Here is a 22,181-nt window from a genome sequence, read left to right as displayed (position 1 = left end):
CAGAGGAGTCAAAGGTGTCTTGGTGGCCTCCCTCACTCGTCTCTTTCTAACACACTCAGTTTTTGAGGACGACCTGCTCCAGGCAGATTTACATATTTGTCATATTCCTTCCGTTTCCTGATGATGGATTTATTTGTGCTCTGAGGGACGCTCGGTGACTTGGAAATGTTCTTGTATCCTTCCCCGGCTAATGCTTTTCAATAACTTTTTCATAGAGCTGCTTGAGGTGTATTTTTGGTGTTCACTGGTGGAGTTCTATCCGGAGTACTGATTCACCAGTGGCTGAACCTTCCAGGTACAGGTGTCTTTATACTACAATCACACAGACACTATTACTGCCCTCACATTATCTCCATCTCACTAACTGTGTGACTTTGAACACCAACTGGTTGACCCTGTGTTGAATAAGACGAGTCACTTTAAAAGGAGTAAGTACTTATACAATCCCTTATTTGACATTACTTTGTAGAAACTTATTTTCATTATGACAGGAAAAAATCTCGTTTTGTTTTTTTGTTTTTTAAAGCCAAATTAAATTGACAGTGACTAAGTGTTAAAACCATCAGACCTTCACTGATGTGTACACACTGGATGACACCTTGACCTTGAGGAGGGGCTCCAGATGGAACACTAATATTTAATGGCTCCCACAGGTAACATGTGGCCTGTTAATGAGTGTTACACTAACAGCTGGTAATATATTAATAAGTGATGTGCAAAAATAAGAAAGGAAGCTGGAGAAGGTGATGCTGTTTGCAGGACATGAAGTCTGTTCCTATAGCGTCCTATAAGCTTGTAGGGTTTCAATGAGTGTAATCCTCTGACTTGAACACAAAGCAGCATTCTGTCAGCGGACAGTGAGGCAGGAACACAATCCGACTGTGTGGCACCGGGCTGGGCTTGATCTGGTCTCGGTCACCTGACACCGCGCACACACGGACACACAGGGCTCGGCTCTACCTCGCTCGGCGGGAGTGTGAAGAGGATCCAGCCCGTTATTTCAAGGTTATCTCCTGCAGGAGCCTCACTGCTCGGATCCTATGGGAATTCTGATAACCGCGATCTTTGTCTGGGCTGCCGTCGGAGGTAAGTGTTCAACACATCCATCAAACACCTACAGCCTCTGGATCTATGTGTATATATGTATAAATATATGTGGTGGACGCTTGGTGTGAACTGACGGTACAAAATGCGGGTAAGCGTCCATCTGTCGGGCTGCACCGGAGACGAGCCTCGTCTTGGACCTGCTGTCTCAGCGGTGGTTCTGTTCACCGACATGCAGCCGTCCTCACAATAAAACAAATGCGTTTTAATAGCAGAATATGCGGCGGACTGCCTGTGGTAACCTAACGGCGAAAGCCTCTGGGGTTTAACACTAATAGGCTAAACAGGAGCGCAGTTACATAATTTGTTCTGCGCCCACCTTCCAGCTCCTGTGCGCCAGACGCACGACGCCGCTGCTGGCTGCTTTACAGATATAATATTTACACACAGGAAACTATTTTACTACACAGCCGCCCCCAGCCAGCCCACCGAAACAACACAAACGCGCCTGTAAAGCTGCGCACAGGTGAGCGGATCAGCGCACATGTGCGCCTGCTGCGTGCCGACACGCGCCGGCCGCTGTGAAAGCCCCAGAAACCAGGTAGAACAAGTGTATGGCTGCAGGGGTGAGGGGCACAGAGGGGGAGTCTGCCTCCCCCACACACATGGAAACACGGCTGGTTTTGGTGCTGCGCTGTGAACGCGCAGTGATGTGCAGCATCACAGTCGATAACCCAAATAGAGCAGACTGGAAAGTGTCTGAGGTTGAAGTTCTGTCGCAGTGGGTTACAGGAGGAGAGAGCAGAGGGCACAGAGGGGGTTAGAGCCCCTCAGTGTTTAATTACAGGAAGAGCATGAAAGAAGCAGAGGAGTTATAGAATTTAGAAAGACGCTGTGAAACTGCACACAGACGCACGGCACAGACTGGCGCAGCAAAGTGCACCAGAAGGCAGAAGATGTGCTGTTGATGCTCCAAAGTTCCTGGAGGATGAACCTCAGACCCCGAACTTAATGTGTCCCCCAGTGTTGATGTAAAACCGACAGTCATTGTGTGACTCCACAGAAAACAGCTAAATGTAAAAGTACACTGTAAAAAGCGTTTCACTGATTCCAATTTATTTAACCAATTACTGTTATTTTGCAGATGTTCTCTGTGTTATGAAATATCCGAATGATGAATTAATTTACCCTTTAACCATATGTAAAAACATCCCAAAACTGTAAACAACATCCACAAAAGAAGTGCTTTTACAAATAGTAGTTTGGTTTTGACCTTATTCAATTCAGGGGGGAAAATGACCTTAGTTTACAGATTTATTTTTGTACAGTTTTCAAAAGTGACAACAATCCACTGTTTGTTTTTTTACATACTTTTTGTGGTGCTCTTGCTGCCAGATTTTTTTTTAACAAAATGTTTTTCAGATATTTAGTTTTACAGTAAACTGGAGGAGGCTAATAAACTTCTAAATATCACCAAAGGTCAGACAGGCTTCGTTTTATTATAAACTCTGTGTTCGCATCCACAGCCGCTGCATTTTGACCACATGTGGCTTCACTCTTTAGTCAAGATGACATTTTGGAGCTGAATTTGTCCCTTTTGACTCGGGCGCATGATTCCTTCATTTCTGACATTGACTTTGGTCGACTCCGTGGGTGGCAGGACAAGCCAATAAAGCCAGATCACTGTGTTAATTATGGGCCCGGGGTGTCCCGGCTTAGGACCCGCACACACATGCACACCCGCTCCTCCTCACATGGACATGCGGCGCATTAACTGTAGGCAGCTCACGTGTCCATGTGGAGGGTTCATCACTGGCCAAAGGTATCAATTAGTCCTATTGATCCAGCTCGGTGCTGATACAGCCATGTGCTGACACTGACCTCAGAGTTGAGATAAAACTCACAGCTTCTCTTCTGGCAACACTCACTACAGGAGGACATGTAGTTGTTAGACTGGGTGCAACATTCATGGTCAGTAATTTGATTTTCATGAAGACAAAAGCACAAAGTTTTAGGAGAAGGTTCAGTATGTTTACCTGAACAGGTCAGACGAGTAGCTTGAAATGAATGTTTGGTGCTTTTCCTATGAGAAATCGTTAATAACAGTTCAGTCATTTAGATTTCTGTGAGCCTGGTTTGTAACAGGCTGTGGTTTTACATTTACTTTGTGATTTTTCTGGTGACAGAAACCAGAGAAACGTCTCCAAATGAAAGCAGTGCAGGCTGACATTTAGCTTCCCGAGTAAATGAAGGTGCAGTAATTGAACAGCCTCATATCTGGGGCCTCAGTACATAATAAAAGAAAAGGTTGCAGGCTGCAGGGCGAGCATGGATTGTAATCCACACTGACATTTAGGTTCTCATTTGATTCCGTGTATCTCCGTGAGAAAAGGCCCCGATGGAGCTGCTTAGTGTGCCTTTAACGATGTTCTGGCAGGCGTGGGACTGGTGACTGATTTAGCTCTGGTGAGAAACTACCGGTGAGCTAAAGCTTCTGGGAACGTCTGCATCCGACAGAGGGAGAGAGGGACATGGGGTTAAGCTTCTTTGCTGTGTCACTTTACCAAGGTAACTGTGCTTACCTTAATGAGGGAACAGCTCCTCCCTCGCCTGTGCAGGCAGGACAAACCTCTGCGCAGTAAACAAACCGGTTCATCTGTGCTGCTTCACTGCTGCAGAAATGCTAAAGATCTTTATTCATGTTCTCACTGACTCTCATTGTTTGTGTCTCAGTGGGAAGCCGGCCAGTAACCTCACCCCTCAATGATGCAAAGGTCAGAAACAAGTCTTTTCATTTTCTCTGCAATTCACTTTTCTTTATCACTCAGCCACTAACTGTGTGTTTTTTTTTATAGGTTGAATGTATTATTCAGGAGACACTGAATGAAGATGGGTCACAGCACGAGTGTGGCCCACAGCTAGCAGGTAACATCCCTCAATAGTAGTTTTCAGGCAGCATCGCAGAGTTTAGAGCCAGAAGAATTAGACAAAGTGACCGGCGAGAATTTGATTATTAGCAATTTGTTTGGTAATATTTTAAGTTATTGTTGAGCTACGATGCCAAATGTGCAACAACTCTTTCTGTTTCACATCAGTGTAAATTAAAAACAAATATGAGATGTATTTTGGGTATTTGAAGCAAAACAAACGGTGCATCCGTTTTCAATATTAAAAATAAACACTACCATTTAATGCCCGAGGACGCTCACAATGAATGCTTCTACACAGTGGAACTACACAAACTAGACAAAACACACATCACAAATTACACACAAACAGACATCCTGCACACACAAAGTTGAGTAATTTTTAGTGGATTTTTCTTTTTGGCGTTAAAGCTGCTGATGCAACTCTTGATGCTGCCTGATGAGGATTCATTTTGACGTGAGATCAACAGAAGATGTTTGCTGCTTCTTTTGCAGCATTTATTCTCATTCTGTATCGGGTGTTTTGACGCGGTCCTTTTCTTTTGTAAAAGCCTGTCTGGATCCAGAGAAAAACACTCTGCTGGGATTCTGGGCTTTGTTCTGTTGTTCTGAGTTATTGTGTCTTGTTGTTTTTCTGCAGAGGAACTTGATGAAGTCCAAAGACATCAGGGTCTTCTCAGGGAGCTGCAGAAGCTGGCTGATGACGGTGCGTCGCACAGACTCACACAGACTCACATCACTGCTACAAAACACTCAGATCTCCGTGTTGCATGATACCAACTTTTGTAATCTGACTTTTGCAGAGAGAGAAAGGGAGCACGATGATGAAAGGGAGCACGATGATGAGAGGGAGCGATATGAATACAACCTGGCCGACGATGAGAGCGACTTTGAGCAGAGGGACGAGGAGGAGAAGGACGAGAAGGACGTGAGCGACACGGGAAAAAAGACCGAAGGAAAAGAAGACGAGGAGACGGAGGAGGATGACACCAAGGACAAGATGACGGAGGAGCCACGGATTGAAGACAGAGGGAGGGATGATGAAGAGGAGAGAGCCAAGGAGCTGGAGGAGCTGCTGGCCGAAGAGATCACCAAGAAAGGAAAGGAGGAAAGGAACGATGAAGAGCTCAAAGAACTGCTGAAAGAGCTGAAAAAGAAGCGGTACGAGGCGGTGAAGGAGAGGGAGGTCCAGAAAGGCTCCGGGAGTGAGCAGAAGAAGGAGGAGGTGGAGGAGAAGAAAAAAAAGCAGGACAAGAAGAAGGAGGGAGAAAAGGTGGAGGACTTGGAGAAGCAGAGGATCGAGGAGAGGAGGAAGAACGAGGTGGAGCTGATGGTGGAGAAGGAGAAGGTGGAGAAGGAGCTGAAGGAGCTGCTGGAGGAGCAGGACAGCAAGAGCAAGCCGGAGCAGGAGCGGGAGAGGAAGGAGAAGCAGGAGGAGCTGGAGGAGCTTGTCAAAAAGATGAAACGGGTGAAGGACGAGGAGGACCAGGAGGTGCAAGTCGGGGAGAAAGTGGCTGGCGAGGCTGAGAAGACAGTGGTGGAGGAGGAGGAGAAGAAGAAGAAGGAGGGCGATGGAGAGAAGGAGCCCGATGAGAACGCAGAGAACGCAGTGAAGAAGAAGGAGGAGGAAGCTGTGGAGGTGAAGGAGCCGCTGCAGAAGAGAGTGATGGAGAAAGCGAGCGATGAAGCCACGCGGCAGTTTGAGAGGGAGAGATACAAGGATGAAGACGAGGAAGACGAGGAGGAGGAGGAGGGCAACGGGGAGGATGAAGACGATGAGGACGAATACGTCAGAGAGGATGAGGAGGGGCGGGAGGACGGAGATAATGAGGAGGGTGATGCTGAAGAAGACGAAGGAGAGGTGAGCTGGTGCAAGTAATCAGAGGAGTTGAATATTTCCCAGCAAACTACAGGTTAATTATTCAGTCTAAACATGAAAACAGGGCGACACTTACTGAATATCACACAGTTATTATCAGGACGTTGCTTATGTTGTTTACTTTGCTTTTTATTTTATTCAGCGGTTGCTTATTTTCCTGATTCATGACTTTTGTATTTGCTTATAATGCATGTTGAGGTGAGATCTCTTTTATAAGCCTCTGTGGGGTTTTTTATTCTCCTGCACAGTTTGCTTTTGTTGTTCTGTTGTGCACATAAATAAACAAGAAATACATAAATATGCACATACAGGAGAAGAAGACGAGCCTTTAGGGGAATACAGGAGAAACAGCCGCGTGTTTGAGAATAAATGATCAGACATCGAACCAGCTTTCATGTCTGTCACACATTTAGATCGTACAGCCTGGATATATGCTGCAGAATCAGCTTTTGTATTGCTCTGAAAGTCCTTACACACAAAAAACACATGCATTTTAATCAAAGTTAAAGAAGAAAAATGAGAATGAGTTCATCTATATGTAAATGAACCAAAGTTTAGTGCAAACTGAGCAACTTTTCACTCATCATGAACCTTTTTCTAGAAATGTATTGGACAAATTAACGCTTCTTTTTTTTAATTACAGAAAATTTGGGCCAATTTGTATATATTTCCTGCTCTTTTGAAAAGAGGGCATAAAGCTGAGCTAGTAGATGTTAAAACCCATTAACAAAGTCTTGCAACTCCCAGTGCCGACTATCCAAAGGTTAGAAAGGGAGCAAATTTCAGTTTCACTAATGTAAACCAGCCATATCAACAAACGTTCAGCCGAGTGGTCTTCATCAGATTATGAAAAAAAAACAACCAGACATCATGTCATTTATAAGCAGCAGTTTGCAGGTGATTGTCTTCATGGTGATTACACATCTGACCCGAACCTCCGTCGTTATCGTTCACCTGCTCTTGCTCAGTGTCATATTAGCAGAAAGATGTATGTGGGACCTTAAGAAGCTAATTACTGTGGGAGCAGCAGGTGATTTGTCATTTTTAACGGGGAGGATGATCCAATAGGAGCGCTGCCTGCTCCCACACCAGCACACACAGGGAGGATGGCAGCTAACGAGGGGTCATTGGTCATTTTGCTAACAAGAGGGATGGCTTCCCTCCTCATCCTCCCTCAGATCACCTGCTGCTTTAGGTCCTTCAAGCCAATCACCTGCCAGCTCCTTCACATGCATGATGCCGCCTCTGTTTCCTTTCATGCTCTGATGAAGGCCAACGGGCTACAATCTCAACTTTGGAATTGCATGACTCTGGTTTAGCGTCACAGGGTGCATCCTTCAAACCATCTAAATCCCTGGAAATGTTGGAGGACGTGTTGTTATTGCAGTGACACTGGGTTTAGGAAGTGGTAGGATGTAGACAGGTTGTACACAGAGCTGCTGTTGTTCACTATCTGGTTGACATCCAGTGTGTCTGGGATGAGCTCAACTCTGAAACTTGCTTTCTTGTTGCTCTTGGATGCATTTGATGGCTGGACTTTAGACATATTAAGTGGGGAGGTGTGACCCTTTCATCTCATCTCATCTCATCTCATTTATTCCGTCCACAGGAGCTGCTGGAGATCGAAGCAGAGCTGCGTAAAGTGGCTGCAGAGCTGAGGGAGCTTCGCAGAGGATAAGCTTCACACACACTCACAGCAGACTGACAAAATCCTTTGTTGCATTCGCAGTCACACATTCAGCTCACACATTTTCCATTTAACAGCCTTCAAATCCCTTCAGCACTCAGAGAAATGTCTTTAGATGTGAATCTGTAAATGGACATTTGTAGAAACTGTACATACTGTTGTTTCATTTCTACTTTTAGATTTCCTGGAAACGGCTGTCACTGTTTACTTAGCTGAATGCGTACTTGCGTAGAGGAAAAAGAGTTTTCCAGAGAATCTAAAAGCTCGTGATCATCACTGGTGTCCCTGTCTGAGTACCTGTAAATGCTGTTTGTAAGGTAGACAGGTGATTTCACTTTAGTCGTAATGGATGCAGAGCATTCAGCACTTTCATTCAAATGTTAGTTTCACTGTAGAGTCATGAATACTGGTAATCAGAGCTTCTTTTCTCTGGAGGTCTCATCTTTGATGTTCTTGAGGGGGAGAACTGGTTCCCTACTATAAGTAATATGTGTATTTTAATATATATTTTGTGCAATAATTGATAATAACTAAGTGTAAGCTGTTCCGACTGTTAACAATACGTATTACTGATATTTCTACACAGGAGTAAGTCATGATTTCCTCTTCATTTCCTTGACGATAAAGTAGAAACAAGGATTGTGTTTCATTTGGCTCACGCACTGTTAAAACCAGACTGTTTGTGACGAACCGAGGTGACACGAGCAAAAAAAAACAAAACAATAACAAAAACAAAAACACACAAAACGGAGGTAGATTGTAATTCTGCGCAGCTACACGTACGTCAGATGTTAAGTTTGTCTTTTGCGTGGTCGGTTGTGGCGACAGGATGCGATGTACTTAGAGCTTACAAGGTCTAAAAGTGTCACTTCGGGTTCTCAGCCAGCTTTGCACTCTTATCTTAACAAGCCAAGGAGGAGCGGAGGGAAGAGGAGGGAAACACTAAAGCCATTTGTTGTCTTTTTGGTAACAGCAACACCGACAATAACACTGATAAATGCTCAGTCGTGTTACATCACAGTTCTCATGGCTGTCCTGTCATTTGTGTAAATATCCGATTCGTGGTCTGTAAGCCAAGGTCATAGGAAATATGAAGCAACAGCGCCCCCAAGAGGACACTGGGTAGACGTGCAGATAACAGGGTTACTACTGGAGGCCCACTTACCGCAATAACACAACATAGACTACAGCACACGTGAATGCAATAATTAGCCAAATAATGTATTTTAATATGTAATCAAAGTGCATCATATAAAACTCATATAGCAAATGTAATCTCTCTCTTTTCTACACAGCCAAGATTTACAACACATTTATGTATTCCAACGCTGGCAAAGCGGCCGGTCGACTTGTGCAAACACGTAGTCAACGCTGAGGAGCTCATCACTGTCCGTTCCAAAGACGAGATATATTTGTTCGCTTGAGAATAAATGAAAAATGAATGTACTGTAGTTTTCTTTTTCTATAGAAGTGCAAAATGTTTCCACGAAATCTATCCAACAAACCAGCAAAGAAAGCCGTGGGGAATGTCTGCGGTGGGGGAGGGACATGCTGCTGGGCATAGAGGACATTTCAAACAACCGAATGATCAGAAAAACATCATTTGTAATATTACTGGCCAATCAGAGTGCTGTATTTTGTGCCTGCTGTATCTTCTTCTATGCTACCTGTCAATCAATAAACGGAAAGTGTATCAAACCAGCTCGTGGTGCTTGTTTTGTCCGCCAGCGTAAAGCAGGAAAAGTTAGCAGCACAAAGTTAGAATAAAGCCATGCTACCAAGTGTTGAAGCAAAGTAGCTGAGTTTGGTCCAATAAACTGTAAAGACACTTGTTCTAAGGGATTTTGCTTCTTCTCCTCTTAACTATTGGTGATTGTTTCTAGAGGAGCCGTGATGCTGCAGCAGGAGAAGGAGCTGATGAAGCAGAGCCGGCGGCCTGAGGTCCAGCAGAGGAGTGTTTGTCCAGCACTGACTCGATGTGGCTGAGCAGTGAGGAGAAGAACTGCGGTACGCCCTCGTAGCCTGACAGAGAGGAGACTGCATCAGAACTCCTCGTGTGTTTCTGTGTCTGAACATCGCTGTGTGCAGCTGCAGTACCTGGGAAGATGTTGATGTCGATGACGGTGAGCGTGTGCGTGTGGATGTTGATGATGACGTCCACGCCGAACAGGGCCATGCCCAGCTGAGCCCGCAGCTCCCGGACCAGGGCGGCCACGGCTTCGGAGCTGGGAGGAGGCAGGCACGGCATCTCCTCATCCAGCTTGGAAAACGAGGTGAAGAGACATTTTCAGTCAATTTCAAGCTACTGAGGGTGCAAATCTAAAAAAAAAAAGGGGGATCAGGGGGAATCGAGGGACCACAGAGATCCTAAAATCCACCCCAGATCTGATTAGGTCAAGTTTATTCACTGAAGCTCTGATGTCCAAGTTTCAGTGAATGCAGCTGCAGGTACTGAGTGCAATGAAAGCAGCATTAGATGACTGTAGCTGCTGTGTGTCACAGAGAGGACAAAACACTTAGTTTGTGTGCCTTTAACTGACAGAGGTGCACAACCAGACCACTAAAGGTTCACAGGAGCTAAAGTTTAGCGTGTTGCTGTTTGTAGGAGTCCTTCCCCTGAGTTTATGAAACACCAGGATTCATGTGAGCACCATCAAGAACGAGAAGACACAGTGGTAACTTCATTAACTATCTATAAATATGAATTTTTCCTGACATGCAGACAGAATCAATCGGGATCTAACAGTAAATCTGTTTTTTAGAGCAGGATGTTTGCAGCAGGGACATTAAAGTTCATACAGTCGCGTTAACTACTAACATACAGGTTTAAAAAAGGCATCCTGCTAATAACAGAGACACTGTTTTGTTCTTTGACTACGTGTAATTAGAAAAAATATGATCACACATGGACATGAACAACTATCAGTGTTAAAATCTTAAATAAATGATGGATGTCTTGCCTGTGGGTGAAGTTTTTCCCTTCACATATAGCAGCATCTCTTCTCCTGGACTATTTTTGAACTGCGACCCCTTTAATAAGCAAAATGTTCCTTGTGCTCATATTAGTCTATGCACATCAGATAATTAGTCGCATTGCCCGTAAACTAAGAAACCACAAGCATTCCTTAGCTCTCATAACTATGAATACTTGTCTCTGACCTGCTGCTCTAAAGCGTTTCACTCAGCTACTACTCACAGCTGTGAGATCAGAGCTCGACTCTGGTTTGGATACCTGATGGCTGTTGAAGAAGATGGTCTTCCTGTCTGGAGGCAAAGAAAAATCACAACTACAGCGTATACAGGGAGCAAAGCTGGATGATAAAGAGAAACACAAAGGCATAAGTTAGGACCGGGAGAAGATGGGACAGGAGAAGATCGGGCAGAGCTGGAAAGGAAAGGAAAGGAAAGAGCGAGGAAAGTAAGGTCAAATAAAGAAAGGGAAGGAAAAGTTTTGTCTGTGCGTTGATGGGTTCGGACTGACCACAGGGACCAGAGGGGAAGTTCTTGAGCGAGGGTCTCTCTACGCAGTAGTGTCTGTCTCCCACCACAAACACCTTGTGCAGAACAGCCCCGTGGTTCACGAAGCTCTGGAGCACGCAGGGAGGACGGATGTCAGCCAGGCTGTCTGCACTGAAGATCAGCGACATCTGCAGATGCACATGGAGCCAACAGTGAGTACACAAGTATGTTTATGGTTATAAAAAGAGACTTTACGAGCAAGAAGAAAGCAAACCACGTACTTCATGGGAAAGTGAGCCATGTGCTACTCTGGTTTTACAAACTGGGGTCAACAGAGAAACAGAGGAAAAGGTTTATGGTTCTGTCAAACTTAGTTATAAAGTAGACATGGAGCATTAATTCAGAAAGTGAACTGACTGAGAGGGAAGCTGAGGTTCTGAGCTGTCACACCCTGTTGAATGGATGGCAGCTCAGTGGCGCTGTGGATCTCCAGGTAAGGGGGGCTGCAGATACGCCAGTCTGCCGGACGAAACAGAACAGAGCAGGCAAGTGGTGATAATCAGGCTGCAAGCTACAGAAGTTACTCCGTGAAGCTGCAGGTCACCTCGCAGTGAGTTGTGCAGCTCGCTCATTATCCGATAGGAGGCAAAGCGGTCCAGTAGCTGAGTCATGGCGGGCAGGGGGTCCAGCAGGATGGTACTGGGGTGAGCTGACACATAGCTCTGCATGTGAAAGACCGAGAGAGGAAACTTACTGATGCACTAACTAAATCACTGCACGTTGAGAAACACTGGGTGGTTTCTAACCTCCTGGGGACGCTATGCAAAAACTGGTTTGGGGGCATTCTCGCTATTTCAAACGTGCATAAATACTCACTAAATCTGCATGATGTTTCATATAGATAGAAGAAGAAAAAAAGATGTCAAGTAAACATCCTGCTATAAATATATATATATGGTATCATTTATAGAGGTATGTTTTATTTTGAAAAGCCAGCATATTCACAAACCTGAGCAGTTCCTTTTAACATCTCTGAGCTTTTATTTTGAAAGAGTATTGTAGTTTACCTGTTTACTCCCTGTAAATACTAGTGTTTTTCCTAAAATACTCACTCAAGTACACATTTACAAGCAGCATTAAAACCCTGTAGGACGACAGCACCACAACAGCACGTCTGACCAAAAGAGCAATGAGTGAGGCAGGAAATTAGGGCAAAAAATTATTGTCAAGGAAACAGAACGCAACAGTCTCACATGTAGTCCATGTACAGCTGCAGCAGTATGTGAAGCTGCAACGAGTATCAGCATCAACCTGAACTAACAGAGGAGTTAGTACGAGTGGCTATCTGTATTTATGCACGATCAATACTACAGTTTAAAGTCCCCCACATAAAAAACATATATTGGCTTACAGGAATAAACTAAACAGATGAGTAACAGGTATTACTGTGCAATAACATCACCTGGAAGTTGGCCAGGAGCTGCTGTGATTGGCTGTTGTGTTCCGCCTCCACGATGACATCAGACAGCTTGTGAATGATGACGTCAAAGGGTCCCTGAGCTCCCAGCGGCTGAGAGAGGTCGATCTGTCGCATGAAAAAACACAAAATATTGCACTTCTTAAATAGCTTGTGTATGTAAGAGAAAGACAACACATTTATTAAAGTGTTAAACCGTAGCTTTTGTCTATCATGAGCCTTCGGCTGATGACTGGAGACTCTGAATTCACAATTTCTTCCAGGAGGTGCATCAACTGTTTGTCCTGACACACAGGCACATGAAAAGATTTCAAAACAAGGTTAAGGACATTTTATTGAACTGATTCTAAAGTCCCTGTTTATGCAGTTGTTTGACATTAAAAAAATACTGTGTGTTTCTCATTTCAGCTGATTCTTTAGAGAAGGAATATGTCGATGACAAAAATGATTTTTCTGTTCCACTTCTTCTCTCCTGTTCCTGAAATCCAAACCACAATCACACACACACCCCTGCTCTCTGCACAACATCGAGCTCACGTCAGCTTTTAAATCCAGGTTAACAAAAGCAATGCACAAGCTAATTCCTCGACCGATATTTACATGCAGCTAAATGAGCAATTACAAAAAGCAGTCATTGTTTACAGTTTTGCTCCGAGCAGATTCTAGTCGGTGGCTGCAGGTGGTTGTGACACTGATGACTGCAGTTGTAGACATCTGTACATGACGTGTGTGTCTGTGAGTGCACAGCGAACCTAAACTACTGCCACTGGTGTGATGCTTTACACAAAGCAGACATGCACCCTGCTTCATGCAAAAACAAGCATTAACATACAAAAACACTCTTAAACCCTTTGATGCACTTTTCATTCCCCCTGATGTAACTTTAAGGTTGGTGTTATCTTATTTCTAAGGATCTTATGTTGTCTACACTGAGAGAAATGCTCAGCACAAGCCACCTTGTTCAGCCTGGATAACAAATTTATATATTTATACTTTTCTCTCAGGAATACACATCGTGTCTTTGTTGAGTTTAACCACAAACTACGTTTTTTTTTAGGAACATGCCGACAAATGGAAATATTCTAGATTCCAGCCACATTTAGCCTGATATGTCTGGCATCTTTGGAAACTTTGGGATCTGCACTAGAACTTTTTGAAAGCATTTTAAGCAGAGTCTGGATGCAGAGCACGAGCTGTAATGACTGAAGCACCAGTTGGGCCACTCCTTTGAACAGGTACAGTTTTAAAACCACTGCCCAGTCCTGTTCTTCACACTTCACCAGACACGTCATTGTAAATGCAAAAGATTTACACACACACACACACACACACACGCGTCATGGGTGGAAACACACTTACTTCCACCACTTCCACTCCATGACCCCTGCAGAAACAATATAGAAATGTAAAGGTTATTTAAATGTATTTACACAAGAGCCGTCTAATATCAAACAAAACCAGCAAAGAAAAATATCAACAAAACAATTCAATGCTTTTTATGAAAACTTTAATTGAAGTTAGATTTAACTAATAAACTACAGTAAGTTAGTAGAAACAGCTTTTACTCTACAATCATGTGTAATTATTAATTACCACTGATTTATTGACTGGAATCTTTAAAAAAAAAAAGAAGAAAGTTTTAAAGCAGATTACTCATGAAAATTAAGTATTGGTATGTCATTTAATAGGAATTTTTTAGGTGTTATGGACTTAGGTAGGTAGTTAGGACTTTTTAGGTTGACAAACATTAAAAAAAATTACGTTTCTCAAATTCGATTCTTTCTTTTTTTAAACTGCCGATCAAAATGACAAGTTGTGTAGATGAAGCACAATATTCAAATCTCAAAAACAAAAAGACAACTCGTTTAGCCCTCCTATTACCTTCAAATTTACTGACATCTTTAATCCTTGGGTTCAATTTAAACCTCCAGAAAACATCCTAATTGAAATTGTTGCCCATGTTTATGTGTAAATAGCCCTTTAAATAAAACTGAAAAAAATATGTCTTGTGACTTATGACTTATTTAGAGACGTTAAACATTGAATGGGGTCAAATTGACCTCAAAGATAACAGGAGGGTTACGTTACACATAATATTAAGGTGATGCAATTACCAATATCATTATGTAACTCAACCCATTAAATTAATGTTTGAAGGAAAAAGTTCAGGTAAAAAACACACCTGGCAACCACTTAGCATTTGATGAAGTGGTGTTGATAGAGAGTGTACATCACTGTAGGTAAGTGATCAAAATGGCTTTTGCTAAATAAAATAGGTAATATATAAAGAGGTGCTGTTCAGTGCTCCATCTGTTATTGCAATAATCATTATTTTATGTTGCATACTGATTTTGCTGTCTCCAGCACTAAGGGCTTCCATGTTAAATAACCTCAAATGATCTCGTTTAAAGTGTAATAACAAGATCTCTTACTGAGTTTAAAAGTCAACTTACTCACAGAACTCTGCAAACGCGTCCAGGTTCATCCTCCTGCGCTTCTTGTCGCTCAGACAGAACCCGACCCTGCGGCCCGACATCAGCTCCGAGTCCGCCAGGAGCCAAGTGACACTGGCACGGACGGCCGGGGGGACGGGAGGGGGGACGCCTCTCTCACCCATCCATCCCTCCCCCTCTGACTTCCCCTGAACAGTGAACAAGCAGCGTCTGTTTGTCGCGCTGACTCCTCCGCCGGCTGAGCGTCTCCACTTCCGGGTTGCAGCGTCCAATAGGAGCCGAGGTGCCAAAACTGAAAGAGAAAGTAAGAAACTGGGGCAAGTTGCTCCATTACTCTGCGTTTTGTTCAGCAGCGGCACAGGCATGCTGTTTCCCGACGACTGACTCTGTAAAAGAAGCGAATAAATCCCTGTTCGGTTACTTATAAAGATATTTTAAGTGCTGTTGAAGTTCACCTGAGAAAATGTCCCGCGGCTCCAACGCAGGTTTCGACCGACACATCACCATCTTCTCCCCGGAGGGCCGCCTCTACCAAGTCGGTAAGAGACACGCTTTTTGTGGGGTTTCAGCCAACAGTAGTGCCGGAGTATGTTTAATGTACAACTGAGTTACATGGCTGCAGTTACAGAGTGCAGCTACACCGTTAATTTAAATGGAAATAACTGCAGAAACAGCGCGAAGCTAACATGCTAGCATGCTCAGGTGTGTGTGTGGGTGGGGTTAGCCGTTAGCATCCACACATGACAAACTCTCACTTCTAATGTTTAACTCTTTGTTTATTGTAATTTAACTTAGTGTTACACTCCAGATTTATTTTGTTAATGTGTTATACACGTATTTTAGTGTTTAAAGTAGCTTTGAAGTTCCCCAAAGTCCTCTTCATTCAGTGTAATAAATATTTACATCCTTTATTTTAAAACACTAAAACAGCAATGTGAAAATACTACAAGTGAAAGCACACTGGCAGCAACAGGTAGTATTAAAGTAAAAGTACTGGTTTGTTCCCTCTGGTTTATTATAATTATATGTGATTATAGATTATTAATAGCCAAGCATCAGGTTTAAACTACTTTATATTTATGGGCAGCAGACGGCTCCTAACATGATTATTAGAAGAGAAAAGAAGAACAAAAAATAAAGTCTTCATCTACAAATCACTTCTTTAGTTTTTGGACTTTTTCTCTAATTCTTGATCTTTGGTGAGATATTGGATCATTGGGACGTTTACTGAAATGAAACCATGTGAGAGTTTTAGAGGGACAGTTTGATGGAGGTATTAATAACTCTTAGACTTCTAAACCGGTTTAATCTTTCCCTACACGCTGTGAAATCTTCATCTTAAAGGTCACATCTTAAAGTACAATACTTTGCTCTGAAGTTGAAATGAAATGGAAATACTCAAGTAAAATACAAATACAGCCAAATTGTACAACAATATTTGTGTAGATGTCCTGTGGATAAAGGACCAGACAGGTTTCCTTCTGATAAATAAGATTTGACACATTAAGACTTTGTATTTTATTCTGTTCTATTTAGAATCAGAAATACTATATTGATCTCTGAGGGGAAACTGCTGATGGCACAGTTGCTCCCATTTAAATCAGAAACATAAACAGTATAAAATATATAAACACAAGTAGAAAATATGACCTCAAAATATAAACACGAGTAGAAAAATATGACCTAAAAGTAGAAATATAACTAGAAACCCTATAAGCATGAACGTAAAAATGTGCTTTTCCTAAGAAATGAGAAATAAGAATGCCTTTATTGTTGCTGTGTTGTTTACAGTGAAATTAGATTGCTGCTCCAGTTGGTCCATTTAAATAGTTTAAAAGTACAATAAAAGAATATGCAAATAGTGGAAGGCAGCAGGTAGAAAATTTTACAAAATAAACATATATATACAAAAATTTCAGATATCAGGAGATGAATTTTAAGCAACATAGTATTGCACGTGTTATGATGTGGTATTGCATGTTGGTAAAAGTTTTATTTTTTTTTGCACATTTTTAAAGTTATTGCACAGATATTTACTGTTGATGAGGTTTATTGCACGTGTATGTTTTGTGTCCAAACTGTTGTAAGTAGTGTGTTACTGCACAGAGGATTTTATTTTGCTCTCATGTGCCGTCATGTGCAGAGTATGCCTTCAAAGCCATCTCTCAGAACGGGTTGACATCCGTGGGGATCCGGGGGACAGACAGCGTCGTCGTGGTCACACAGAAGAAAGTACCGGTAAGATGACACACACATGGAAACACACACACACACACACACACACACACACCTCAGATGATGCTGTGAGTTGAAGCCAAACAGTGAAGCCACATGAGTCAAGACAAGTCAGCAAGAAGCTGCAACAAGATATGAACAGAACACCGCCGTTAACACGCCGTTATTCATATTACTGAGCCTCAGACAAGCTTCTATCAGACAAAGGGGGTGGACAAATGTGTATACTAGTAATTTTACTCTTTTCCTGTCGATTGTTAGTATCTAGCCATCATAGCTACGGATGTTAAAGAGTCTACACGAGTCTAGATTTGATCCTGAAGATCTAAAGAAGATTCATTCAAACTTAGAAATAAATGAAATGCACATAATCAGCCCAAGCACATTAATTGGCTGAGCATAATTTATCATATTGTCCAAATCAAACAGTGTCATCTTTTCTATTTTACCAGTCAGTTGTTGTCAGTTGAAAGTGTTTTACTTGGACTGTATGACGGATCATTATACAGCCACGGCGTTCATTTAATGAAGGTGAACTTTAAGTCTCCTTCTCCTGACTCAGGACAAGCTGCTGGACCCTTCCACTCTAACCAACATGTTCAAACTGACTCCTCGCATCGGCTGTGTGATGACCGGACACAACGGTACGTACTGCTTACATATCTCACGTCTTTGTTGAAGTCTTGACTACACTTATTTCTGACTTATAGTGTGAGTTTTAATATTGTCAAAAGTTGCGTGTTTTTGCATTTAATGACACGACTCTGTCTTTTGCAGGGGACAGTCGTTCGCAGGTTCACCGGGCCCGAGTGGAAGCTGGAGAGTGGAAATATAAGTTTGGTTATGACATCACGGCAGACGTGTTGTGTCGCAGGTTGGCTGATATCTCCCAGGTGTACACGCAAAACGCTGAGATGAGGCCTCTAGGCTGCTGTGAGTGGGATTTTAGTTATGTAGTGACTCGTTTCCTCGTCTTTATTTTGATCTTTGCTATCTCATTCCTTGTATTTCCCTTTACTTGCATTGCAATCGTTCAGTTTTAGGTTTAAAATTAAAGGCACTATGATAGAAGAGCTTGTAAGGAATCATGGAAGGAAGAGTACACTTCAGTTTTCAAACTCTGAAGGACGTCTTGCTTTCCTTTACCTAAAATCCTGTTTTTACGTTGCCTCCCACACTCTCCCGCTGCTCTCAGGTATGATCCTGGCGGCGATAGACTCCCAGCTGGGTCCTGTTCTGTATAAGTGCGACCCGGCAGGCTACTACTGCGGCTTCAGAGCCACGGCGGTCGGAGCCAAGCAGACGGAGGCCAACAGCTACCTGGAGAAGAAGCTGAAGAAAAAGCCAGAGCTGACCCATGACAGGGCAGTGCAGGTAACGTGAAGCCTAATGGAACAGGCCGTGTAAACGTGACAGTGTTGGAATGAATTATTGATATGGAACATCCATTTATAGTCCAAAGACAAGCGATTCTGTCTTTACAGAGGTTGTCAGGTTGGCGTCTGAAGGATCGTCGTTTCTATCAAGTATTCCTGAACAAAACATCAGCTTCCTGTCGAGTCCCTCGGTATACAGAACATTTTAGCATTTAGTGCAAGAATAAACAAAAAGGTCTCGTAGAAAGTGAAAGGACACCTGGTTGTCACACATGTGGGACAAGCAGAAAACTTTGCATTAGGTGTTAGAACAATGTTCTCCAGATGCATCCTCGTCTCCTGTTGTTGTCCACTTTCTGCTTCTTTCCTCTTATCTTGGTTTGCCTAAGTGTCTCTGAGAAGTAAAGCAACTTCCGTCTGACAGGATGAGATCATTGCATGACAGATGTGACTTACAGTTATCAGTAAACCTTAAGAGTCCATCATATTAATGAAACGTTTAACGTGGCTGTTCGTTTTTTATCTGGTCCTGTTTGGAGTCGACTGTACAGACGCTCCAGAAGTGGGTTGTTGTAGAACCAGCCGCTGATGTAATTGAACTGTTGTCGATGTTTGAGTGTCACTGGCACAGCAGTTAAAGTCAAAGTCAGAGTGACGCCGTTGTTTCAGTGTGTCTGGTTGAGATATAGTTCATTTCTTTATTGTGCTAGTTTTCGGGTTGTCCTGTTGCCATCATTGTTCTCAGACCTGCACCTCATCAGTTTTGTGTTGCCATTAAGAGTAACTTAATGTGGGACAAATCAGATTGCTTCCTCTTTTGATGCATTATTGATAACACTAGTGCCAAGTATGGGCGGCTGTGGCTCAGGTGGTAGAGCGGGTTTACCTCCAATCGCAAGGTTGGCGGTTTGATCCCCCGCCACAGTGCCCTTGGGCAAGACACTGAACCCAAAGGTGCTCCCAGTGGCAGGTAGCACCGTGCATGGCAGCTCTGTCGCCACTGGTGTACGAATGTGCGTGTGAACGGGTGAATGAGAAACACATTGTAAAGCGCTTTAGATAAAAGTGCTGTAGAAGTGCAGACCATTTACCATTTACATGTCAACATCTATATAAAAATGTAGGATCAGTTTCCCAGAGTCACTTTTTCATGACGAAAAGAAGCTTGCAGAGGAAACTGCAAACAGTAAAGAGAAGTAAATGTGAGGGCTTATCAGTTGAATTGATACCTTATTTAAATGAATAACGATAATACATAGTTCAGGGTTTTGTTTTCTTTTTATTCTCAGTGACACAGATTTTGTGTTGTATTGGAGATAATTGTCTCACAGTTCATTTAGTGTTGCAGAATCACTGCGTCTTTAATTTACCATTATCCCAGACAGTGCATCATCATCATCATCATCATCATCATCATATTGTGAGTTACTCTGTGTTATTCCTGCCTCTACTACAGAGTGTTAAACTGATTAAACCTTCTGTATGAATGGCAAACATGAGCAGAGCAGCAGAGTTTATACCAGCTGTTGCTAAATATCCGTTTTAGCTTCACGGCTGACAACCTGATGAACAGGCTTCTGAGGCTCAAATGTAATCACTTGTTATATTAAAGGCATGAACTTGGAACCATATTGGCCGTTACGTGTGGAGTTTTCAGTGCTACCTTGACTGTAAATCATGTGTAATGTTGTGACAGAAGCATTTCCTGTGTCAGTATCGCTCATCCAGCCCCTCTGTGTTTCCAGTTGGCCATATCCTGCCTGTCCTCTGTGCTGTCCATGGACTTCAAGTCCAGCGAGCTGGAGATCGGCGTAGTCACTAAAGAAAACGCTAAGTTCAGGTAACTGCTCTCAACTCTGTGTCTGAGAGTCAAACCATCACTGAAGTTCTGCCTTGCAATATTGTCTTTCAGCCTGACAGAAGTGTGTCATGTGTTTGATGTGGCTGTAGTTTTGATTTTACCCGTCCATGCTTTTGTTTCCGTCCGTCTCAGTGGGACTAATGTTTTAACAGACCACAGCGTTTATGTGATTGATGCATTAGCTCCATTTAAAAGGCTTCACGTGACTGACTGTGTCCTCCTCGTATTAACTTACTTCACGCTTCTTTTCCTTCCTGTTATTCCCATTTTCACTTCACCTTCCCCCGTCCCTCCTGCAGGACGCTGTCGGAGGCCGAGATCGAAACCCACCTGGTCGCCATAGCGGAGCGGGAGTAGAGGTGCCCCCACAGACATCAGCCCACCTCTCATCATAGTGTTTCATTCTCAGTGTGTCTGATTTATCTCAGTTTAGCAGCACAGTTACCCACAAAAGTCTTTCACCTCCAGGAATCATGCAGATAAGAAACTGTTTTAAAGCATCCGTACAGATTTAAAACACCTTTCCAGTGGCCTTTAAAAAATTCAACATGTAATAGTTATTTTTCTATTCTGATCTTATGCCATCTTTATTGGACACAAACAGCGGTTTCAGCAACACATTCCTCTTCTATACGTACATGTATCACATTTCCATGTGTGATTAGCAAAACTCATGTGATGCTGGTTAGGATGTGTTTAGAGTGTTTGTCATACATCTTATTTAATACTGTATGTTTATAAAACCACCTGCCAAAAATTTGCAATTTAATTGTCAGTGGGACTAATTGTCATAATAAACCAGAACAGAAGGAAGACTAGAAAATGTCCTGTGTTGCTTTTGATTAAGTAGCCGAAAAGATTTCTTTGCTTTTATTTTCTAAAATGAGGTTGATATTGTAAAATATCCTGATTGAATAGAACTCCCCTCGTTGGTCAGCAGGTGGCGTCAGTGAGGTGACGGCATTATCAGAGGGCAAAAAGGGAACTAATCTACAACCTAAACAGTCTGATCATAGCATCGTAGCTTTGTGTACAGGATAGAGCATCGACTTGGATTTAGTTGGAGGTATTCAGAGAGGGATGAATGAAACCTGCTTCAGTACCAAGAGTGAGGAAAACATTACAGATACCCGCATGTTGAGCTGTTTAGCAGCAACAATAAAGCTTAGAATTAATTGATCAGTAAATGCATGCATCCATACAATCACCTGTACTGCAGGACGTCCTGAGCTACTTCATGCGACCACCAGGGGGCAGCGTCCGCTTCTGACTTCTTCAGAGTATTTTATAACAGAAAACTATTATTTCTGTTTGTACTTTTCTATTTAGGGAAATCTATTTTGGCTCTTGTAAACAATTAGTCTCTGGACATTGCGTGTGCGTGTGCGTGTGTGAGACGGCCAATTGTGTCATTGCGTCTTGTTGTGTGTGTGTGTGTGCAGCACTCTTGAGTTTCCATCACGGTGACCCTCCGATCTAAAGATACGGATCACTGTCCTATTCAATTACCAAATGTCAACGTCAGTCTGGACGCATAAGCATTTCTACGTGCAGCCGCTCACACGTAATAACTCTCAAACACAAGCACATGAAATGACAGAGAACAGCAGGATGTGGTTAGACTTTATTAAAACTGGTTGCTTACAGAAGTACACAAATGTGTTGTTAATTTACAGAAAGTGTGTGCAGATCATTACAGGTTAAACAATATTATTTTATGATGATATTCCATTTTTACTTACCTGAGAATCCAGCTCCTTAGGATTGACTTAAACAATAGCTG

The 22,181-nt window shown here is 42.8% G+C and overlaps 4 protein-coding genes across 4 annotated transcripts; 3 read left to right on the top strand and 1 right to left on the bottom strand.

Annotated features, from left to right (window-relative positions):
- Window positions 1–933: 933 nt before the first annotated feature.
- LOC103364882 (DNA ligase 1-like) lies at window positions 934–5,292 on the top strand (the record flags this gene model as incomplete). The annotated part of the gene is made up of 5 exons (XM_008292167.1): window positions 934–1,086; window positions 3,778–3,818; window positions 3,900–3,969; window positions 4,612–4,677; window positions 4,775–5,292. Coding segments are annotated over exons 1-5 (741 nt in total), but the record flags the coding sequence as incomplete, so codon positions are not given.
- Window positions 5,293–5,295: 3 nt separating this feature from the next.
- LOC103364874 (protein MNN4) lies at window positions 5,296–9,238 on the top strand. Its single transcript, XM_008292156.1, has 2 exons — window positions 5,296–5,832; window positions 7,460–9,238. Exons 1-2 carry the CDS (start codon window positions 5,302–5,304, stop codon window positions 7,526–7,528), a joined length of 600 nt encoding a protein of 199 aa, XP_008290378.1. The 5' UTR covers window positions 5,296–5,301; the 3' UTR covers window positions 7,529–9,238.
- Window positions 8,340–15,009, bottom strand: LOC103364875 (inositol-tetrakisphosphate 1-kinase-like). Its single transcript, XM_008292157.1, has 10 exons — window positions 14,927–15,009; window positions 13,833–13,857; window positions 12,459–12,581; window positions 11,601–11,718; window positions 11,414–11,515; window positions 11,278–11,318; window positions 11,019–11,184; window positions 10,734–10,801; window positions 9,635–9,797; window positions 8,340–9,559 (listed from the first exon to the last, which is right to left on the bottom strand). Exons 1-10 carry the CDS (start codon window positions 15,007–15,009, stop codon window positions 9,417–9,419), a joined length of 1,032 nt encoding a protein of 343 aa, XP_008290379.1. The 3' UTR covers window positions 8,340–9,416.
- Window positions 15,010–15,225: 216 nt separating this feature from the next.
- LOC103364873 (proteasome subunit alpha type-6-like) lies at window positions 15,226–21,221 on the top strand. The gene is made up of 7 exons (XM_008292155.1): window positions 15,226–15,465; window positions 17,070–17,164; window positions 17,724–17,805; window positions 17,939–18,094; window positions 18,357–18,535; window positions 20,283–20,377; window positions 20,698–21,221. Exons 1-7 carry the CDS (start codon window positions 15,390–15,392, stop codon window positions 20,753–20,755), a joined length of 741 nt encoding a protein of 246 aa, XP_008290377.1. The 5' UTR covers window positions 15,226–15,389; the 3' UTR covers window positions 20,756–21,221.
- The last annotated feature ends 960 nt before the right edge of the window (window positions 21,222–22,181 follow it).

This window comes from Stegastes partitus, unplaced genomic scaffold (genome assembly GCF_000690725.1).
Source record: "Stegastes partitus isolate 25-593 unplaced genomic scaffold, Stegastes_partitus-1.0.2 Scaffold788, whole genome shotgun sequence".
NCBI classification, from domain to species: Eukaryota; Metazoa; Chordata; class Actinopteri; family Pomacentridae; genus Stegastes; species Stegastes partitus.
Note: the sequence above shows the minus strand (reverse complement) of the source record. Positions and strands in the feature narration are given on the sequence as shown.